This window comes from Sminthopsis crassicaudata, chromosome 2 (assembly GCF_048593235.1).
Source record: "Sminthopsis crassicaudata isolate SCR6 chromosome 2, ASM4859323v1, whole genome shotgun sequence".
In the NCBI taxonomy this organism is placed as follows: Eukaryota; Metazoa; Chordata; class Mammalia; order Dasyuromorphia; family Dasyuridae; genus Sminthopsis; species Sminthopsis crassicaudata.
Genome location: NC_133618.1, coordinates 646116273 through 646134409, shown reverse-complemented (window position 1 = coordinate 646134409; position 18137 = coordinate 646116273). Strand labels below are relative to the sequence as shown.

General features: G+C 33.2%; 1 protein-coding gene across 1 annotated transcript in view; it reads left to right on the top strand.

The window, feature by feature from the left end:
* The window catches only part of SH2D4B (SH2 domain containing 4B), a 137381-nt gene that overhangs the window by 46196 nt on the left and 73048 nt on the right, over window positions 1-18137 (top strand). The window contains exons 4-5 of the mRNA XM_074296651.1: window positions 5013-5229; window positions 8155-8279. Of these exons, the coding sequence (XP_074152752.1) occupies window positions 5013-5229; window positions 8155-8279 (342 nt within the window). The remainder of the gene's footprint in view (window positions 1-5012; window positions 5230-8154; window positions 8280-18137) is intronic.

The following is an 18137-nucleotide window of genomic DNA, read 5'->3' as shown; positions in this document are numbered from 1 at the left end:
CCAACTACCTGCCCCTTTATCCCCAACTTTAGAGACCACTGTTCTAATGCATTTATCATGTGTAACTATGAGTGATAGTTACTTTATCTTGTGTCTATGTGCTTCATGAAAGCAAATATTGTATATTGTGTAAACTCCTTATCTCTCCCTGAAATCATGTGAACACAGTAGGTGTTTAACAAATGTCTGAATAGACAAACAGGTATTATTACCACCCCCATTTTAGAATTGGGAAACAGAGGTTCAGAGAGAAATTAAGTGATTTGCTATAAAGTTACACATTAAATGGTAGAGTGGAAGTTAGAACTTGTTTCCTAATGTAACAACCAGACTTTTTCCATTACACCATGATGCCTCCCTAGAGTATCTGCCCTATAGCAGCCTTTGTCCACGGGCTATGTTTTCATGGACAGAACAGTGAGGGCTCTGTGGCAGTCATGATTAAGTCCAACCTGTAATCTCTGGAGTCTCTTCCATCCTCACCATTCACAGAGCTGATTTAACAGCTTCAGGGGAGCTTCCAGCAAGTTGCTTACCATCTGTTGGGAAAGTTCAGGCCAGAGTCATATGTGAGCATGTAGGAAATTCTAGGGATAATGCCTGAAGTAGACTTTCCATAGAGATCTATCTTCTGTGATTTGCTGTCTTTGTTATCTTTTTAACAGACTTTCCCTGCCCTTGGGAATTTACTACTTTTGGATTCATAAAGGGGATCCTTTTCATCCCTGGCTTGGACTTGACATTGTAGTTATTAAAAAAAAATCTCATCATAAAAAATGTCTATGAGTTAGAGAGTGGGGCATGAACAATTATTGTTGCACTGAGATTAACTAGGTCTTCCCTGATGATTGACCCCATTAATCAATGGCCATGCAGCAGGTCCTGAATAAATACTTGCTGACTGTGTGTGCCTGAGGATCACCACAGTGGCACCTTATCTACACTGAGCTAGCTCTGATTATTACCTATCTTCATCTCTGACATGCTAATGCCCCAGAAGCTGATCCCTGGGTTTTTGAATGTGCTTCATTTTAAAGTGAGGACATTTCTAGGTACCTGACTGCAGGGCAGATCCATGCTGAATTGTCTTCTGAGAGTATACAACTTGACCAGGGCTTTCTGCTACTCAAGATGAAAAAGTTTGAAATTTTCAAATATAAACAAGCAATCAACCTGCTAGTAATTGGGCCCAGATTTCTGTTCTATATAATTTTCTCCATTTTTGTCCAGAGTGAAACTAGATAGATGGATTTATTTGACTTATTTTTAACAACCAGACCCCCAAATGACACACTTAACTTTTCCTTCTAAGCATCAGGGCCCTCATCTTTTAAGTACTGCTTTAAGTTTGAGGACTCTTTTAGTCCCCATGCTTCAGGATTCTAAGAGAAAAAAAAATTAGTGAGATAAAAGAACAAACTGATTTGTCTAGCCCAATTCATTCACATAATTTGAGTCAAGAACTTTATTTCATTGATCTATGAATCAATAGACATTTAAGCACCTACTATGAACCCAGTACTTTATTAGTCACAAGAGAAACAAAAATTTTAAAAAATTGTTTTTCCCTCCAGGGAGTTTACTCCCTATTAGGAGAAACAACATCTACTTATCTATTATATTATTATTATTAACTAAATTCATAAGTATTAATTACATTATATTATTATGATTAAATTTATATTATTAATTATTATTTTATTATTAAAATTATATACAAAGTAAATGTGCTGTATTTTCTTTTTCTTTTCTTTTTTTTGCATATTAATATTGTTTTATTTTTATTTTTATTTTTTTTTATTCATTTTTCCAAATTGTCCCCTCCCTCCCTCCACTCCCTCCCCCCGATGGCAGGTAATCTCACACATTTTACGTGTGTTACAATATAACCTAGATACAATATATGTGTGTAAATACCATTTTCTTGTTATGTGCTGTATTTTCAAATTGGAGAATACAATAGTAGCTGAAGGATAAGTAAAGCTTTACATAGGAATTACTAGATGAAATGAGCTCTGAAGGAAGGAGGGATCACACAAAGTAAAATTAAAGAAGGACTTTATTTCAGGGATGGTAGATAAACTGTGTAAAGGTGCAAAGATAAGATGAATTTTTGGGTATGAAGAAAGGTAAGTAGACCAGTTGGCTGAACAAGTTGAGTGATTTGAGAGAAGTAATATATAATAAGCTTTGCAAGGATAGCTGGAACCAGATTGTGAAGGACTTTCAATGCCACTTTGTATGTTATGCTAGAAGTAATAGAAAGGCATTGGAGTTTATTAAGTATGGGTTATACTATATTTGAATCCCACTTAGGATGTATTAGCCAGGAAATGACTAATTATTGGGTTTATCTTAAACACAGACATATCTATCTTTATCCATCAATATTTATTTCCCTCTCTCAGCTATGCAAAATTCCAAGTTCCCCCTTTAGAATCTGGTGCAAACCTCTAGAGGCAGAATTGGTTGAGGTGGTTGGACCCATTCTTTAGGAAAACTATTTTGGCATTGGTAAGGAAGATAAACTTGGGAGAATAGACTTGAGGCAGGAGGACCCATTGGAGTATCATTGCATAAGATAAAGGTTGTTGGTATAAGTAGAGAGAAGGGGACAGATTAAAAAGATGTCATGGATGTAAAATCAACCAGGTTTGGCAATTAATTGGTGAGGGATGATGAAGAATTGAGAATAATTGAAGTTGTAAGGATGCTTGTACACTTGACACATTTGGGAAATTTTTAAGATTTTGTTTTTGGGGAAAGGTAATTAGTTCCCTTGGATCTGTTTTATTTGAAGTATCTATAGGATATCCAGGAAAATATATGATAGGAGATTTGTAATGCAAGATTGGAGTTAGGGGAAAGACTAGGAATAGATACATTTGAGAATCATCTTCCCAGAGATAATTGAAGTCATGGGAGATGATGAGATAGGTGAGAAAGAATAAAAAAGGGACCACGACAAAGACTTGGGATATTTTTACAGAAAGGCAGGTCCTAAATGACGAACACAAGAAAGGATACAAAGAACAGTCAAGCAAATAAGACAGAACCAAGACATTCAGTATCATAAAAACTCTGAGAGGGGAGAATATCCAAAAAGTTATGGGGGTCAGCAGTGTCACACTACAAAGAGGTCAAGAAGGACAGGAACTGAACAAAGGCCATTGTATTTGACAATTAGAAATGATTTGTCACTTTGACTATGGCAGTTTCAGTTGAGTGATGAGGTTAGAAATCATATGGCAAGAAGTTTCTAAACAAACTGGAGGAGAGAAAATGGAAGCAAATATGTCACTAGCATTTTAAAGGAATTTCTCTATGGAAGGGATTAAAAGTATAGGGCAATAACTTGAGGGACAAAACAGTCAGAACCTTGGCGTCTATATAGGAAGAAAATGCCTGCAGATAAGAAGTAGCAAGAAAGGATTTTGTGGGGAGTTATTGTATGAACAGTCTAGAGGAGGGGAGAGAGAGGAGTAGAATTAAGGGTTCAAATAGAAATCTTGACTTTGACAAGGAGGATGTTCACTTAACCAAAAGTGTAATAAAAGAAGAGAAAGCAGAAAATGAACTTGAGATACTCTTATAAGTTGGGAGGAAGGGAAGGCAAATTAGGTAAGTAAGCCCCTTCTTGCATGATTTTTTTTTGGTGGGAGTAAAGGAAGCAGATGACTTTAATTTGATGGAGAACATTTAGAACCAGAACATTAGTATATAACTGATGTGTTATGTCACCCAGTGCCTTAAGCAAACTAATTTTCTGCCAGTTAGGAAGCCATTCTACTGATACCACAGAAATTTAGCCTATTGTGCTGAACGAAATTTGGCTTTACAGACTTCCATTATAGTTTTCATTTTATTAGTACATATTACATTATTTGGAACAGGGTATTAACTGGGGCAAAAAAGATTCCCCCACACCCTTAAGGGTATACTTCTCTACAGGTTGCTCTGTCACCAGTGGGGGAGAAGACATATAAAGGAACATGTATGTCTGGAGAACACATGTAGGGAACACATATGACCAGGGCAATTTAGACCTCTAAAAGTATAGAACCTCTGATATCTAATAGTGATTTTATCATATAGGTTTTTCTTGTTTTTTATTGAGATCCTCCACACTATGTTGGATATCCCTTCAGAGTTGCTTCTCTACCCACTGCTGTTTATTAGTGTTTGTATATTTTTCAATCTTCTTTATCATGAGGATAAAAGTCTTTTAGTTTTAGTTTAACATCCCAGTAGATTATCTTACCCTTTTTCTTATGCATCTACCAGCCATATATTCCTAGCCAGCTATTTTTAGAAGCTCTTAAAAGTTCTGAATTTTTGGCCATTCATTTTAAATTCTTAATGGACATGAGTGAGAAAATTCTTTTTTATCTTCTTTTTGCTTCCATAACTCGTTTCTGATTCCATGATGCCCCCTGTGGTTTATGCATATCACAGAATCTGCTTGGGGAATATCGAAAAAAGACTGGTGATGTCTTCTATTCCTTGCCTCCCTGAAAGCAACCAGGTTGCTACACGACCTACACGTGCTTTCCCCTCCCCACTGTGACTCTCAGTTTTGCAAATCTGCCTTTTCCTTATTATAGATGTTCAATATTCTAGATCTTTCATGTTAAAAATCTGTTTACATTCAGCAACATTGAGTTTCCCTAATTTCATGTGAAAATATACCCAGAACATACTTCCAGCACAGTCACTGACTGTTCACATGACTGTGAACAGAATACCCAACTCATTCTCTCAATCATTCATCACTGACCAGCTTTGAGGTTAATTTCTAGAGTTTCCCAACTACCCTTTAAAAAATTACAAACATCTGCTTCCTTTACAATACCATTGAACCATTAGCTTGTGAAAGAAATCTGCAAAGGTAACAATTCTATCCCCCTTCAATATAACAGCATCCTTAGGAATTCAATAAATATTTATTTCTTGATTCACTATTTTTTTAAACACATTTTCATAATTTTTTTTCTCTCTCTTTTTTTTCGCAGTACGTCGTTCTAAAGCAGCAGATGAAGAACGGAGAAGGAAAGCTCAGAGAGCCCGAGATGAGTACCGTCGGCACTCACTCCGAGCAATTCAGAAAGGGACAGTTGCAGGTCTCAGCAACATGTTCCAAGAAATTGGCTTGTACAATGAACAGGAGGCAAAGCCCAATAACCATCATCCTAACCCCACTCCGCCAAAGTCCCTTCTTGTCCCAGTTAGGTAGGTATCAATCAATCAATTAATTAAACCAGTATTTTTTAAGGCCTCTCTTGTTCCAGGCACTGTCCTAAGTAACAGCATTCAGAAGCCAAGACAAAACATCTCCTGTCCTTACTTGTGTTTAATTCTGATGGAGAACATGAACGTTTCGAGAGACAATTGAAGCAAATTTGTTGCTGATTGAATCCACTGTCACTTTTTTACCTCACATATTTTCCTTACTAGAAATTTCCAAAATCTTTGCTTTTAACTTGAAATATCAGAGATGAAAAGATTTGTCAGAGGCACAGATCAAAAGTATCCTTTTAAAGAAAGTATTGTTTTGGTAAGTGCTATTCACAATGTATATCTGCTATAAACTGAAGATTCAGAAGACAGTCTTCCATTAACATTTTGAACCAGGGAATAAATAATATGAAATACAAACTAGCTATGGTTTAAAGTAAGACTTGTAATACTGTAACATATGATCCAACAGTCTAGAAATGAGTACCAGACTGCTTGTAGAAACTATTTTCTGAAATGTGTCAAGCTCTAGTACATCCTTTGCAAGTCAGGTTTTTTTTTGCCAGAAAAGTTCCTATACATTTTAAGTTCTTAATAAAAACTGATCCCTCATCTGTTTTTCAAATACATATGAAATGCCCTAATAAAACATATGCAGACCTAGCTGTAGGATAGCTTTGCATAGTTATCAAAAATTCTTCTGGGATATTAGGACAATTGCATAAATGTGATGACCAACACAGTTCAAGCAGTCCATGGAATTAGAATTGAGAGTCCTGGCAATGAACAGTGGACAGTTCCTTCATCATTCCCCGCCCCCTGTCTGCTCCATCTTGCCAGTGTCAGTCACTGTGGCTGTGATATGTAATTGGGGAATAAACTCAGAGGCACTTGTGTCTCTCTCTCTCTGATCAGAAGTATTTGGCTTTGACTGGTAATCTCTCTGACCGACTGGGCTGAAACTCACTGCTAACGTGAACTGAAATTCCCAGCTTGTTGAAGAATCAAAGTGAGCCATCTGAAGGGATAGCAGGCTCTTAGACTTTGCCAGGCTGCTGACAGGCCACCTGTCAGAGCAGCCTTTCTCATTATTTTTATTTTTGTGAGATGCTTAAATCATTTGGCCTTCATGGAGAGAGAGGAATAGAAACACTAATGAAGGCAGTAAATCCCAAAGACAAGGAGCTGTAAGGCTGGATAGCAAAGTCCCAACTCTTACTAAATTAGGTTGCTGGCTACAGATCGCCATGTTTAGTAGAACATTGCTGATTTTTTCTTCATCCTTGGGGCTGAATAGAGGCTTTGAGATGAATGTGATATTATGTCACAGTGCTAGATGCTAGTCTTTAGCCTTTCCCACCAAACATTACAATATTACTCAAATATTCTTCACTCAAGTACATTATGGTTCACACACACACATGTGTGTGTGTGTATATATACTTATACACATATATAAAATATATACAGAAGTATTATCTATCTATCTATCTATCTATCTAATCTATCTATCTATATTGTGTTTGGGGTTCCTTCCTCAAGTAATATGCAATTCTCAGTATCATTATTAGGAAAAAAAAATCTCCTAATTCCTTTCCTGCCTCCTATTCCCAACTCTAATTTTGTTATGCAAAGCATAATTGATAAGAAGGTGAGAGAAGGCACAGTAGTGTGGATTAATGGTTTTTGAGAAATCAATCCTTGATCCTTTAAAAAAATAAAGTTTCATTAATGACTTTTGCTTTTTACATTACAGGTATTTCATAATATACTTTATCTGCCCACAAAGAGAATCATTCCTTGTTACAAACAAGAAATTATTTAAGTAAAGCTGATACAACAACCACATCCAAAGACAAACAACATACGCTGCACTGTTTACCAACATTTCCCCATCTCATCTGACTTGAGTTCAATTACTTTTTACCATAATTTTCAATGACATAATAGCAATCACCATGTGTACTGTTCTACAAGTTTGATTCTATTTGTTTAGCAACTCTTCTTAAGAAATATACATTTAATTGGTTAACCTGCCATCTAGGGGAGGGGATGGGGGGAAGGAGGGGAACATTTGGAACAGAAGGTTTTGCAAGAGTTAATGTTGAAAAATTACCCATGGATATATTTTGTAAATAAAAAAGTTATAATAAAAAAGAAATATGCATTTATTCATTGAATTTTCACTATGATTTGTCCCTCTAAGAAGTAAAATTTTTGTTTGTTTCCTTGTTCATTCACTCATTCATTGATCTATTTTTATTGATATGATTTTTTCCTATCATCTTCATGTTCATATATACTTCCTCCCTCCTCTACTTAGAAGCCACTCTTTGTAACAAAATAAAAGAGAAAAGACTATCTCCCTAGAATATTAGTATGTGCAATAAACCATTTCCATAGTATCCCACTTCTATAACAAAGACAGAGGAGTACATTTTTTTCTCATCCCTGATTATTAGAATTAGATAATATTTAGTTTCTTTATGGTTGTTTTTCATCTATATTGTTATTACCATTGTTTACCTTTAAAGTTTTCCTGGTTCTACTACATCACTTTATACCAATTCACATATGTTTTCTCATGCTTCTCTATATTTATCATGTTAATTTTTTAACAGCATAGTAATATTGATTTTCAGTCATTGGTTCAATCCATCTTGCCAATCTCCACTGCAATTAGTGCAATCTTAGGGAATTAAAATAAGTAACAATAATAGGAAGGAAAGAGGTAAATTATTTGGAATGCTAATCATTAATATACCCCAAACACAATGAAATTATTTGGGGGATTTTTGGGTGTTTGGAAAATTTTCTGCTTTTATTTTTCTCTATAATCCCAAATTAGGTTTTAGTGAAGTTTGTTGATTCTCATTGAATGCCTCATGCAGCATATTGATGTCTATCTCTTTATTTCAGAGCCTGGGAAAGGCCCCTCCGTCCAGTCTCTAAAGATGTCATCATTCGCTGGTTTAAGGAAGAGCAATTGCCCCGCCGGGCTGGCTTTGAGAGGAACACCAAATCCATTGCCCCTTGGTTTCATGGTAGGAATGTTTTTCATTTCTCAAAGGAACAATTTAATATGTTTGTCTCTATTCCTAGATATGAGTAAAAGTGGATTGATAACAAAAGTCTGAAATAATGAAGGGGAAGAAAAGTACCTGAAATGACTGTCTTTCTTTTCAATATGTGAAGGTGTCTAAAGCTTTAGAGGTTAAAATTGTTCTACTAAAAGAGAAAAAACTAAGGCAGGGATGTAAACATGGCTTTGTCTAAGATGATAGCATTTTCTTTTATCTGCAGACTAGTATTTCTATATTCCATTGGTGTAGCCAATACCCTGGCCTATGTCCCCACAGGTATTTGGAGAGATGACTTCTGATACTCACTGAAGCTTAGTTTTCTCTGGGTACTCTCTTCAAGCCTGGAAGCCTTCATTAGATTTTCCATCACACCAGGCTAGAAGGAAAAATGGCATACCTATTACTCACCATGGCCAAATTCAGGCTTTCTTATTGCCTCAGAAACTACTTTTTCTGCTCTAAATTTACTATAAGCTTTCTTGTTCTTTGTTTACTGTTACCTATGAATCTCTAAGTCATTGTTCCTTCTCTCCAGTAAGCTAAATATTGAACTCATTCTGCTTGATGGCAATTCTTATTGGCTATGAACTCCATGATTTCTGAATTTCTGTATTTCCATGACCATTCTCCTCCCAAATGAATCTATTAAATACAGAATTTTAAAAATGAGTAGATTTCTTAATATTGTCAAGTTTCACTAGTTAGATTAAGAATTTTGTTTTTTTATTATATAAACAAAAGGAAATTCATGGCTGTGATTCAAATCTCAGATAAAACATAAAACTAGTCATTTGGATCAGCTCATTAATATGCTGGATTGATACTCTGCCATAGAATGAAGTTTTGGGGGAAAAAACTTTAGATATCAAGAATGTCAGCCTCACAATTTTATTTGATGTAGCAATGTCACAAAAGAAAAGGTAGTTATATAGTCACATCCAGACATGTAGTCCATAAAGTTAGGGGAATGGCATGTAACAAAGATTTCAAGATGGGGCTGTACAATCATTTATATGGATAAGATGAAATCAGCATGATAAAAATACATAATTATGCATTTAAGTTACTTTTATTTTAAAATTATTTTATCTCATTGCACATTTCCCAATAACATAGAAACTTTTAAAAATAACCATTTAAAAAAATGTTGGCTTCCAAATTTTTCCCCTCCTTTTCCTCCTTCCTCCCTCCCCCCTCCCTGAGATAATAAGCAATCTGATAAAGATTGCATATGGACACTCATATAAAACATTTTAATATTGGTTATTATGTTCAACAAAACCCAAACAAAAAAGGAAATTTAAAAAGTGTGCTTTAATCTATACTCAGACATCATATGTTCTTCTCTAGGCAGATAACATTTTTCATCATAAGTCCTTTGGGATTGTCTTGGGTCCTTGCATTACTGAGAAAAGCCAAATCATTCACAATTTTTCATCATACAGTATTGGTTTTTTATTAAAGCTTTTTATTTATAAAGCATATGCATAGATAATTTTTCCAACATTGATCCTTGCAAAACCTTTTGTTCCAAATTTTCCCCTTCTTTCCCCTACCTCCTCCCCTAGTTGGCAGATAGTCCAATTCATGTAAAATATGTTGAAAAACATGTTAGATCCAATCTATGTGTGTATATATACATATATACACATAATATATATATATATATATATATATATATATATATATATATATATATATATATATATATATATATATATATATATATACATATAGTTATCTTGTTGCACAAGAAAAATCAGATCAAGAAGGAAGAAAAAGAAAAACTGAGAAAGAAAACATGCAAGCAAACAACAACAAAGAGAGTGAGAATGCTATATTGTGTTCCACACTCTATTCCCATAATTCTCTCTCTGGATGCAGATGGCTCTCTTTATCACTATACAAGTGGAACTGGTTTGAATCATCTCAATGTTGAAGAGAGCCTCATCTGTCAGAATTGATCATCATATAGTATTGTTGTTGCCGTGTATAATGATCTCCTGGTTCTGCTCATTTTGCTTAGCATCAGTTCATGTAAGTCTCTCCAGGCCTCTCTGAAATCATCCTGCTATTCATTTCTTACAGAACAATAATATTCCATAACATTCATATACCATAATTTATTCAGCCATTCTCCATTTGATGGGTATCCATTCAGTTTCCAGTTTCTTGCCACTACAAAGAGAGCTGCCAAAAACATTTTTGCACATGTGGGTCCCTTTCCCTCCTTTAAAATCTCTTTGGGATATGAGCCCAGTAGTAACACTGCTGGATCAAAGGATATGCACAGTTTGATAACTTTTTGAGCATAGTTCCAAATTGCTCTCCAGAATGGCTGGATGTATTCACAATTGCAAGGAGAAAGTGTACTCCTTTCTGTCTCCATTAAATTTTCTTCAAAGATCTATTATATCTAGTTTTTCTAGTATTCTATTTACTTCTTTAGCTTCTTTCTTATTTATTTTGTAGTTTGATTTATTTAGTTCTGAGAGAGCAAGGCTGAGCTCTCCCACTATTATAGTTTTGCTGTCTATTTCTTCTTGCAACTCTCTTAACTTCTCCTTTAGGAATTTAGATGCTATATCACTTGGTGCATACATGTTTAGTATTGATATTGCTCCATTATCTATGGTACCCTTTAGCAAGATATAATTTCTCTCTTTATCTCTTTTAATTACATCAATCTTTGCTTTTGCTTAATCTGAGATCAGGTTAGCTACTCCTGCTTTTTTTTTTTTTTTTTTAACTTCACCCTGAAGGATAATAGATTTTGCTCCAACCTTTTACCTTTACTATGAATGTATCACTCTACTTTAAATGTGATTCTTATAAACAATATATTGTAGGATTCTAGCTTTTAAACCACTTTGCTATCTGCTTACATTTTATGGGAGTGTTTACTCCATTCACATTTACAGTTAAAACTACTAATTCTATATTTCCTGCCATCTTATTAACCCTAAATTATACTTTTCTCTTTCCTTTTCCCTTTCCCTCCTTCCCAGTATTTTACTTATGAGCACCACTTGCCTCAAGCAGTCCTCCCCCTTTAGAGAACCCCCCTGTCTAATACCTTTCCCCTACTATTTCTCTTTTCCCTTCTATTTAGACCACTTTTTCCTTTTTCCCCTTTCCCCTCTCACTTTTCTATAAGATGAGAGATGTTTCTCAGTGAAACCAAATTTATCTAATATTTTTTCTTTGGATCAAATTTGAAGATAGTATGATTCACACACTATTTGTCACCCTTCCTTCTTTTCTTCAATTATAATAGGTTTTCTTTGCCTCTTCTTGAGATGTAATTTTCCTCATTTTACTTCCACTTTCTCCTTGAATTTTTTCCTGTTACAATCCCCTTTCCACCTCCACCCCCAGAAGTCCCAATCATACAGTATTGTTGCTACTGTGTATGATTTTTTTTATTCTACTTATTTAATTTTGTATCAGTTTATATAAATTTTTCTATTTTTTTTTCTGAAACTATCCTACTTGTCATTTCTTATGGGACAATAATATTATATTACAATCACTTACTACTACTTGGTTAGCCATTCCAAAATTGATTGTTATCCTATTTTTTTCACTTCTTAGCCATCACAAAAGAACTGCTATATATATTTTTGTACAAATAGGTACTTTCACTCTTTTTTATGTCTTTGGGATATGACTCCAATCTTTGAAGAAAATTCCAAATGAGATCATAAAGTATAGAGCATGTTACAACAACTGAACAATAAACTAGATTGTTTTCATGATCACTACTTTGTAATATTGTGTGCAATATGGAACTATTCAAATGCTTTCCTTAATTTTATTTTTCAATGATTCTCTTGGTATTCTTAACCTTTTGTTATTATTCAGATCATACCATATCATCATATTATACTATCATTCAGATGAATTTTTACTATTTTTTATAACTCTATAAAATAACATTTTAGTAATTTGACTGGTATAGTACTGTATAAGTAAATTAAGTTAGGTAGAATGTAATTTTTATTATATTGGCTTGGTCTGCCTTTGAGCAGTTAATATTCTTCAATAAGATCTGTCTTTATGTGAAAAATTCTTTGTAACTTTGTATAATTCCTAGTTTTGGCTTGGAAGGTAGAATCCCAAGTATATTATACTCTTTGAAATTATTTTAAATGAAATATCTTTCTCTCTTCCTGCTGTTTTTTTGGTAATATATAAAAAAACTGATAACAAATGTATTTATTTTGCATTCTACAACTTTTCTGAGGCTGCTGATTATTTCAATAGTTAGCATTTCATTGAATAATGGGACAGTTAGGTTACATAGTGGATAGAATGTCAGCTCTGAAATCAGGAAGACACATCTTTCTGAATTCTAGTCTGTCTTCAGACATTTACTAGCTATGTGACTCTGGACAAGTCACTTAACTATGTTTACTTTAGTTTCTTATCCATAAAAAGTGGAGAAAGAAATGGCAAACCTCTCAATTATCTTTGTCAATAAACCCCCCAAAAGGCCATAAAAAATTGGACCTGACTGAAAATAACTGAACAACAAATTGAATAATAATACTGATAATATATATCTTGTTGATAATAGACATCTTTTTTGACCCCTGGTCTTATTTGGAAGGTTTTAAGTTCATCCTTGTTGCAGGAATGCTTGGTCTTGGTTTTATATAGATGGTACGTATTATTTTAAGAAAGGCTCCATTGATTCTTAAGCTTTCTAGTATTTTTATAGTAATGGACATCGTTGTTTGTAAAAGTCTTTTCCCTGCAATCATTGAAATAATTATTTTTTGTTCTGTTTTGTTTTGTTATTGATATGGTCAGATATGTTTTTCCAGATACTGAACTAGTTTTGTATTCAAGGCATAAATCTTACATGGCCATAGTTTATGATTTTGTGATATGTTGCTATTATCTCTTTGATTTTATTAAATTTTTAATTTTTAAAAAATATTTTAATTTTATTTAAAATATTTTATTTATTTATTTATTTTTAATTTAATTTAATTTAAAACTCTTTTATTTTTATTTAAAATTTTATTTTATTAAATTTTTACTTTTATTTATTTTTTATTTAAAATTTTATTTTATTTTTTAAATTGTATTTAAATTTTTATTTTATTTAATATTTTATTTAAAATTTTTGCATCAATATTCATTAAGGAAATTGGTCAATAGTTTTCTTTTTCTGTTGTGTTGTTTCTGGTTTAGGTATCAAAATAATATTTGTAACATAAAAAAATTGGCAGGACCTCTTCTTTGTCTACTTTTTCAAATGGTTTATATAGTTTTGGGAAAATTGTTCCTCAAATTTTGTCAGATTTCATTTCTGACTCTATCTGGTCTTGAGCATTTTTTTTCCTTAGGGAGTTCAATGATGGTTTATATTTTCATTTTTCCCCCATAAGATTGGGTTATTTAAGCATTTTATTTCCTTTTATGTTAATCCATTTGACTCATGACATATAATCAGGCAAATAACCCCTAGTAATTACTTTAGTTTTATTTTCACTGGTGGTATATTTACTCATTTCAATTTTTATAGTAGCAATTTGATTTTCTCTTTAAAAATATCAAACTAATAGTTTATTTTAGTATTTTTAAAAAAATAAAATTAGCTTCTTATTTTATTTAATGAATAAAATGTTTTGTTTATTGTGTTCAATGTTTTTAAACTTACAATTTTAATAATCTCACCTATATTTTTTCAGGATTTCCATTTTGATATTTAATTAGGGATTTACAAATTGTTCTTTTTCTAATTTTTTTTTTTTTACAGATGCATGCTTAATTCATTGATATGTTTTTTCCTCTCCTTTATTAATGCACAATTTGGAGAAGTAAAATTTCCCCTAAATACTGTTTTGGCAATATGGAGTCATTAGCTTCCAATTGCTTAATTCTAATTTGCAAAAAGTTATTTTTACTAGTGAATTTTTGTACTTTTTTTTTCCCATTTGTCAAATTCTGCTTTTTAAGATGTTATTTTCTTCAACATTTTTTTGTGCCTCTTTTACCAAGCTGCCAATCATGCTTCCATATTTTTCTTCCTTTGCTTTCATTTCTTTACCTAGTTTTTTTCCTTTATCACATTTATTTTATTTTGAAGTCACTTATAGCCATTCCAGGAATTCTTGTTGGGCTTGTATCCAATTTATAATTTTTATTTGTAGTTTTGCTTGTAGGTGTTTTGACTGCATTATCTGGTCAGTTTATGTCTTGACCTATCACCATTAAAACAGATATTTTTTGTTGTTTTTTGTTCACTTTTCCCACTCTATTTCTTCATATAGAATTTTATGTTGATGTTGGTCTATGTCTATCTCAAGCTTTAGTTGTTTTTTTTTTTTTTTTTTTTTTTTTTTGCACTGATGTTTTCATAGGTAGTTATAAAGATTTGGAAGTTTTAAGTGATTCATAGGTGGTATGGTCTGGGGAGAAGTGTGGTCAGTGCTCTCATGGTTTGCACTCTAGTCCTTCCCCAGAAAGAATCTCCAATGCCTTAGGATTACAATTGATTTGTTTCTCAGGGCACTTTTTTCCTTGAAACCAGAAAGTGATGTTGTTTCTCAGGATACTTGATCCCTAAGGACTAAATTAATATTGCCCCCCTCAGGACTTCTATTCCTTCCTGACTGAAAGTATTTCTTTCTGTCTTTGAACTATGATTTATAAGTGGGTATAGACAATAGAGTTATTAAATAGCATTTATTCCTGTGTCTAGTGCTAGCAGAGGTCTATCTTGCAGTTTCTTTCTGGCTAGTTTCCAGGTCCCTTTACTGTCTTTGGCTTAAGAGATGCTGAGTTGCTGCTATTCCTTTTGCTACTATCTAGTCATACCACTGGTGTTTCATAGCCTCCTCTCCCATGCTAAAAAAACTCTCTGATCTTCTGGAAAAATGGCTTACTCTGAACTTTTGTTGGCTCAGACACTCCAGAATTCAATCTGAGGTGTTATTTTATGCTTGTTTGTAGGAGAATCTTGTTATTCTCCTACAATATTGCTTGCATAATAAGTATATGGAAAAAAGTACTCTGTTGATGTTGCCTACATGTTTAGTATGAGCTAATAGTGTGATGAAGATGCAAAAAATTAATCCAATATTGTTATTTTTAAAATGTGTCAAAATATTTTGTGATGTAATCGTCAGAAAGCTAACTTTTGAGCTGAGAAGATGTGAGTCTGACTGCATTTAACATGTGCTGACTGTGTTGCAAAACTCTCTAAAATGATATATAAGTTGCAGAGAAGGTACAGATATGAATAGGTAATTTCCTTACTTGTGTCTTCTCTATACTAGTGGAATTTTAGGTCCAGTCATATCCTTCAAAATGCATAGATAAAAGAGAGATCACAGTAATGGAATTCTTCTCAAATCCTCTCTGAAGTATTGTGTTCAGGTCTGAATATCATATTTTTAAAAGGACATTGACAAACCAAGTGATCATAGAAGAGGGAGACCAGGAGTCTGGACTGGTCGAAGGAACCTAGTATCATCCTTTCAATTAATTTGGCAAGAATTAACATCTGGGCTATACCTAGGAATTAGGACCATCTATTCTAATTAAATTAATTTAAGTTTGGAAAGCTATCTGTTTGGTGGTTACTTTACACTTTCCCAAAGTGTGTTCTGTGTCAATGAAAATATTTATAATCATAATAATAGTCCAAGTTCTATGCTGAAATATATCACAGCATGGGATATGTGAACTTGCAGAATTGAGGCCCATTATTAATTCTAAGCTGGATCTTGAGTGACCCATTGTCTTTCACTTTTGAGCCCTAGAAGTTGATGAACTGATTTCTATGAAATTTCTTTATTCCTTCTTTGATTCTAGGGTCTCTTCATATCTTTTAGGACAGAGGAAAGCACATTGGTTTCTTACTTCTCTGAGACTGCTGCTATAGGAAAAAAAAACATATAATTCATTTGTAAGTTTTCTGAAGGTTCATCATTAGGAACTGTAGGTAAATATACAAAAGGGGAAGGTAATAAGAAAAACAAACCAATGAAAACCCAGCTATTTACAAACTCATGTACATACATAGGGAGCTAGACTATGATTCTTGGTTCTTCCCATTTCCCCTACATTGACTGGTCTTCTATTTCTTTCTTTTCCATATTCTTTGGGACTTTGCTTCAGTGACTAGACCAAGTTTCTAGATTCACTCATTTTATTTTCACAACAACCTTCTGAGTTGATTGCATAAATATCATTATCCCTGTTTCATATCTAAGAAACCCAAAATAAGGACTAGAGCTAGGATTATACCATGAATCTCCAAGGCATCGGGAAAGCATCAATTAATCATTTACTATGTGTCAAACACTATACTAAGCATTAGGGTTACAAACAAAAGTAAAAACATTTCATGTACAGAGCTATTTCCACTAGACCATGATGAACACAGGGATTCTCAAATTAAATCCATCAGCCTTTGGGGAGTCCTAGCAAAACACAAGGTACTATGTGAGTAGATTGCTTCAAATTAATATTGTCTTTTCTTCTTCAACTCCCATATGTTTCCATGAATATATTATTAATTCAGGTAGATGTCTCTTTTGTCTCTCCTGTGTTCCAAGATTCTGGTCTTCATAAGTTAAAAAAGGTAGGTATGAGGAGTGAGAAGGAAAAGGGAATGATGCTTACTGACTGCATTTAAGAATTATGACAACTGAGGCTTTTTTGACAATTAGAAATTACTTTTAGCAATTCACTATACATTCTTTTTAATTTAAAAATGTTTTGCTACAAATAGTTTATATTTATTATAAGAATATGGATCTATAGACTCAGTGGTGATTAGTCCATTTGGAAAGAAAAAAAAAAGTACTAAGAAATAATAGTTACAAAACAATGAACTCCCATTTTAAAGAGAGAAAATCGGGCAAATAAAAATACCAATTTAGGTGAAATTTAGAGTATTTTTTAAAATGAAATATAGTATTTATTTATTTTTTTTCTGAGGCAATTGGATTAAGTTACTTGCCCAGGGTCACACAGCTAGGAAGTGTTAAGTGTCTGATTTGCATTTAGGTCCTCCTGACTTTAGATCTGGTGCTCTATCAATTATGCCCCCAATACATTCTTTTTAAAAATATATATTTACATCTACAATCCTACAAGCCCTTTTCTAACTTTGCATTACACTGTATGGATCCTTTAATATTTATATTTTATATTTATCAAAGTTGGTTTTCTTTTTGGTGTTATAGTTTCAATTGGATTGATGCATTACTTTGTTCAGTCAATCTCCGATTTGGGGTCCTAAGATTGTTTCCAGATTTTTTTTTTAATACCACATATAAGACTTCTGGAAACATCTTTGTATAAGTTTTATTTTTCCTGAAGACATTTTAATAACAAAGTTATTACCTAGTTGAACTATGATCACTTTTATAATCCTTGTCTATTGTCAGATTGCACAAATTCTGTCAGTATTGGAAATCTTTTTTCCCCAAAGTTCTGCTCAATATTTGAATTGTTTTAAAGCAACTTTTGTCAATGTTTGTGATTATGAAAGCAAACAGCTTGGAGATTTTAACATAGCAGATACCAGAGAAAGTTTAAGTCCTTACAAATTCTACTCTTTTGGAGATTATTTGAAAATTTCCTACATTAAGGATTTCCCATCCTTCCATTGACAACCCCACTTCAGAGCTCTTAACTTCTCTTCTTAAAGACAACATTTATGCCTCATTTTGAAGAAACTGATTATTAGATTTAAATACATACCTTTCAGTAAACTGAGGCTTTTAGAAAGATTATGTAATAACCTGCAAAGTAGAAATTTTCTTAAGTTTTGCTTAGCCCTGACTATTTCCA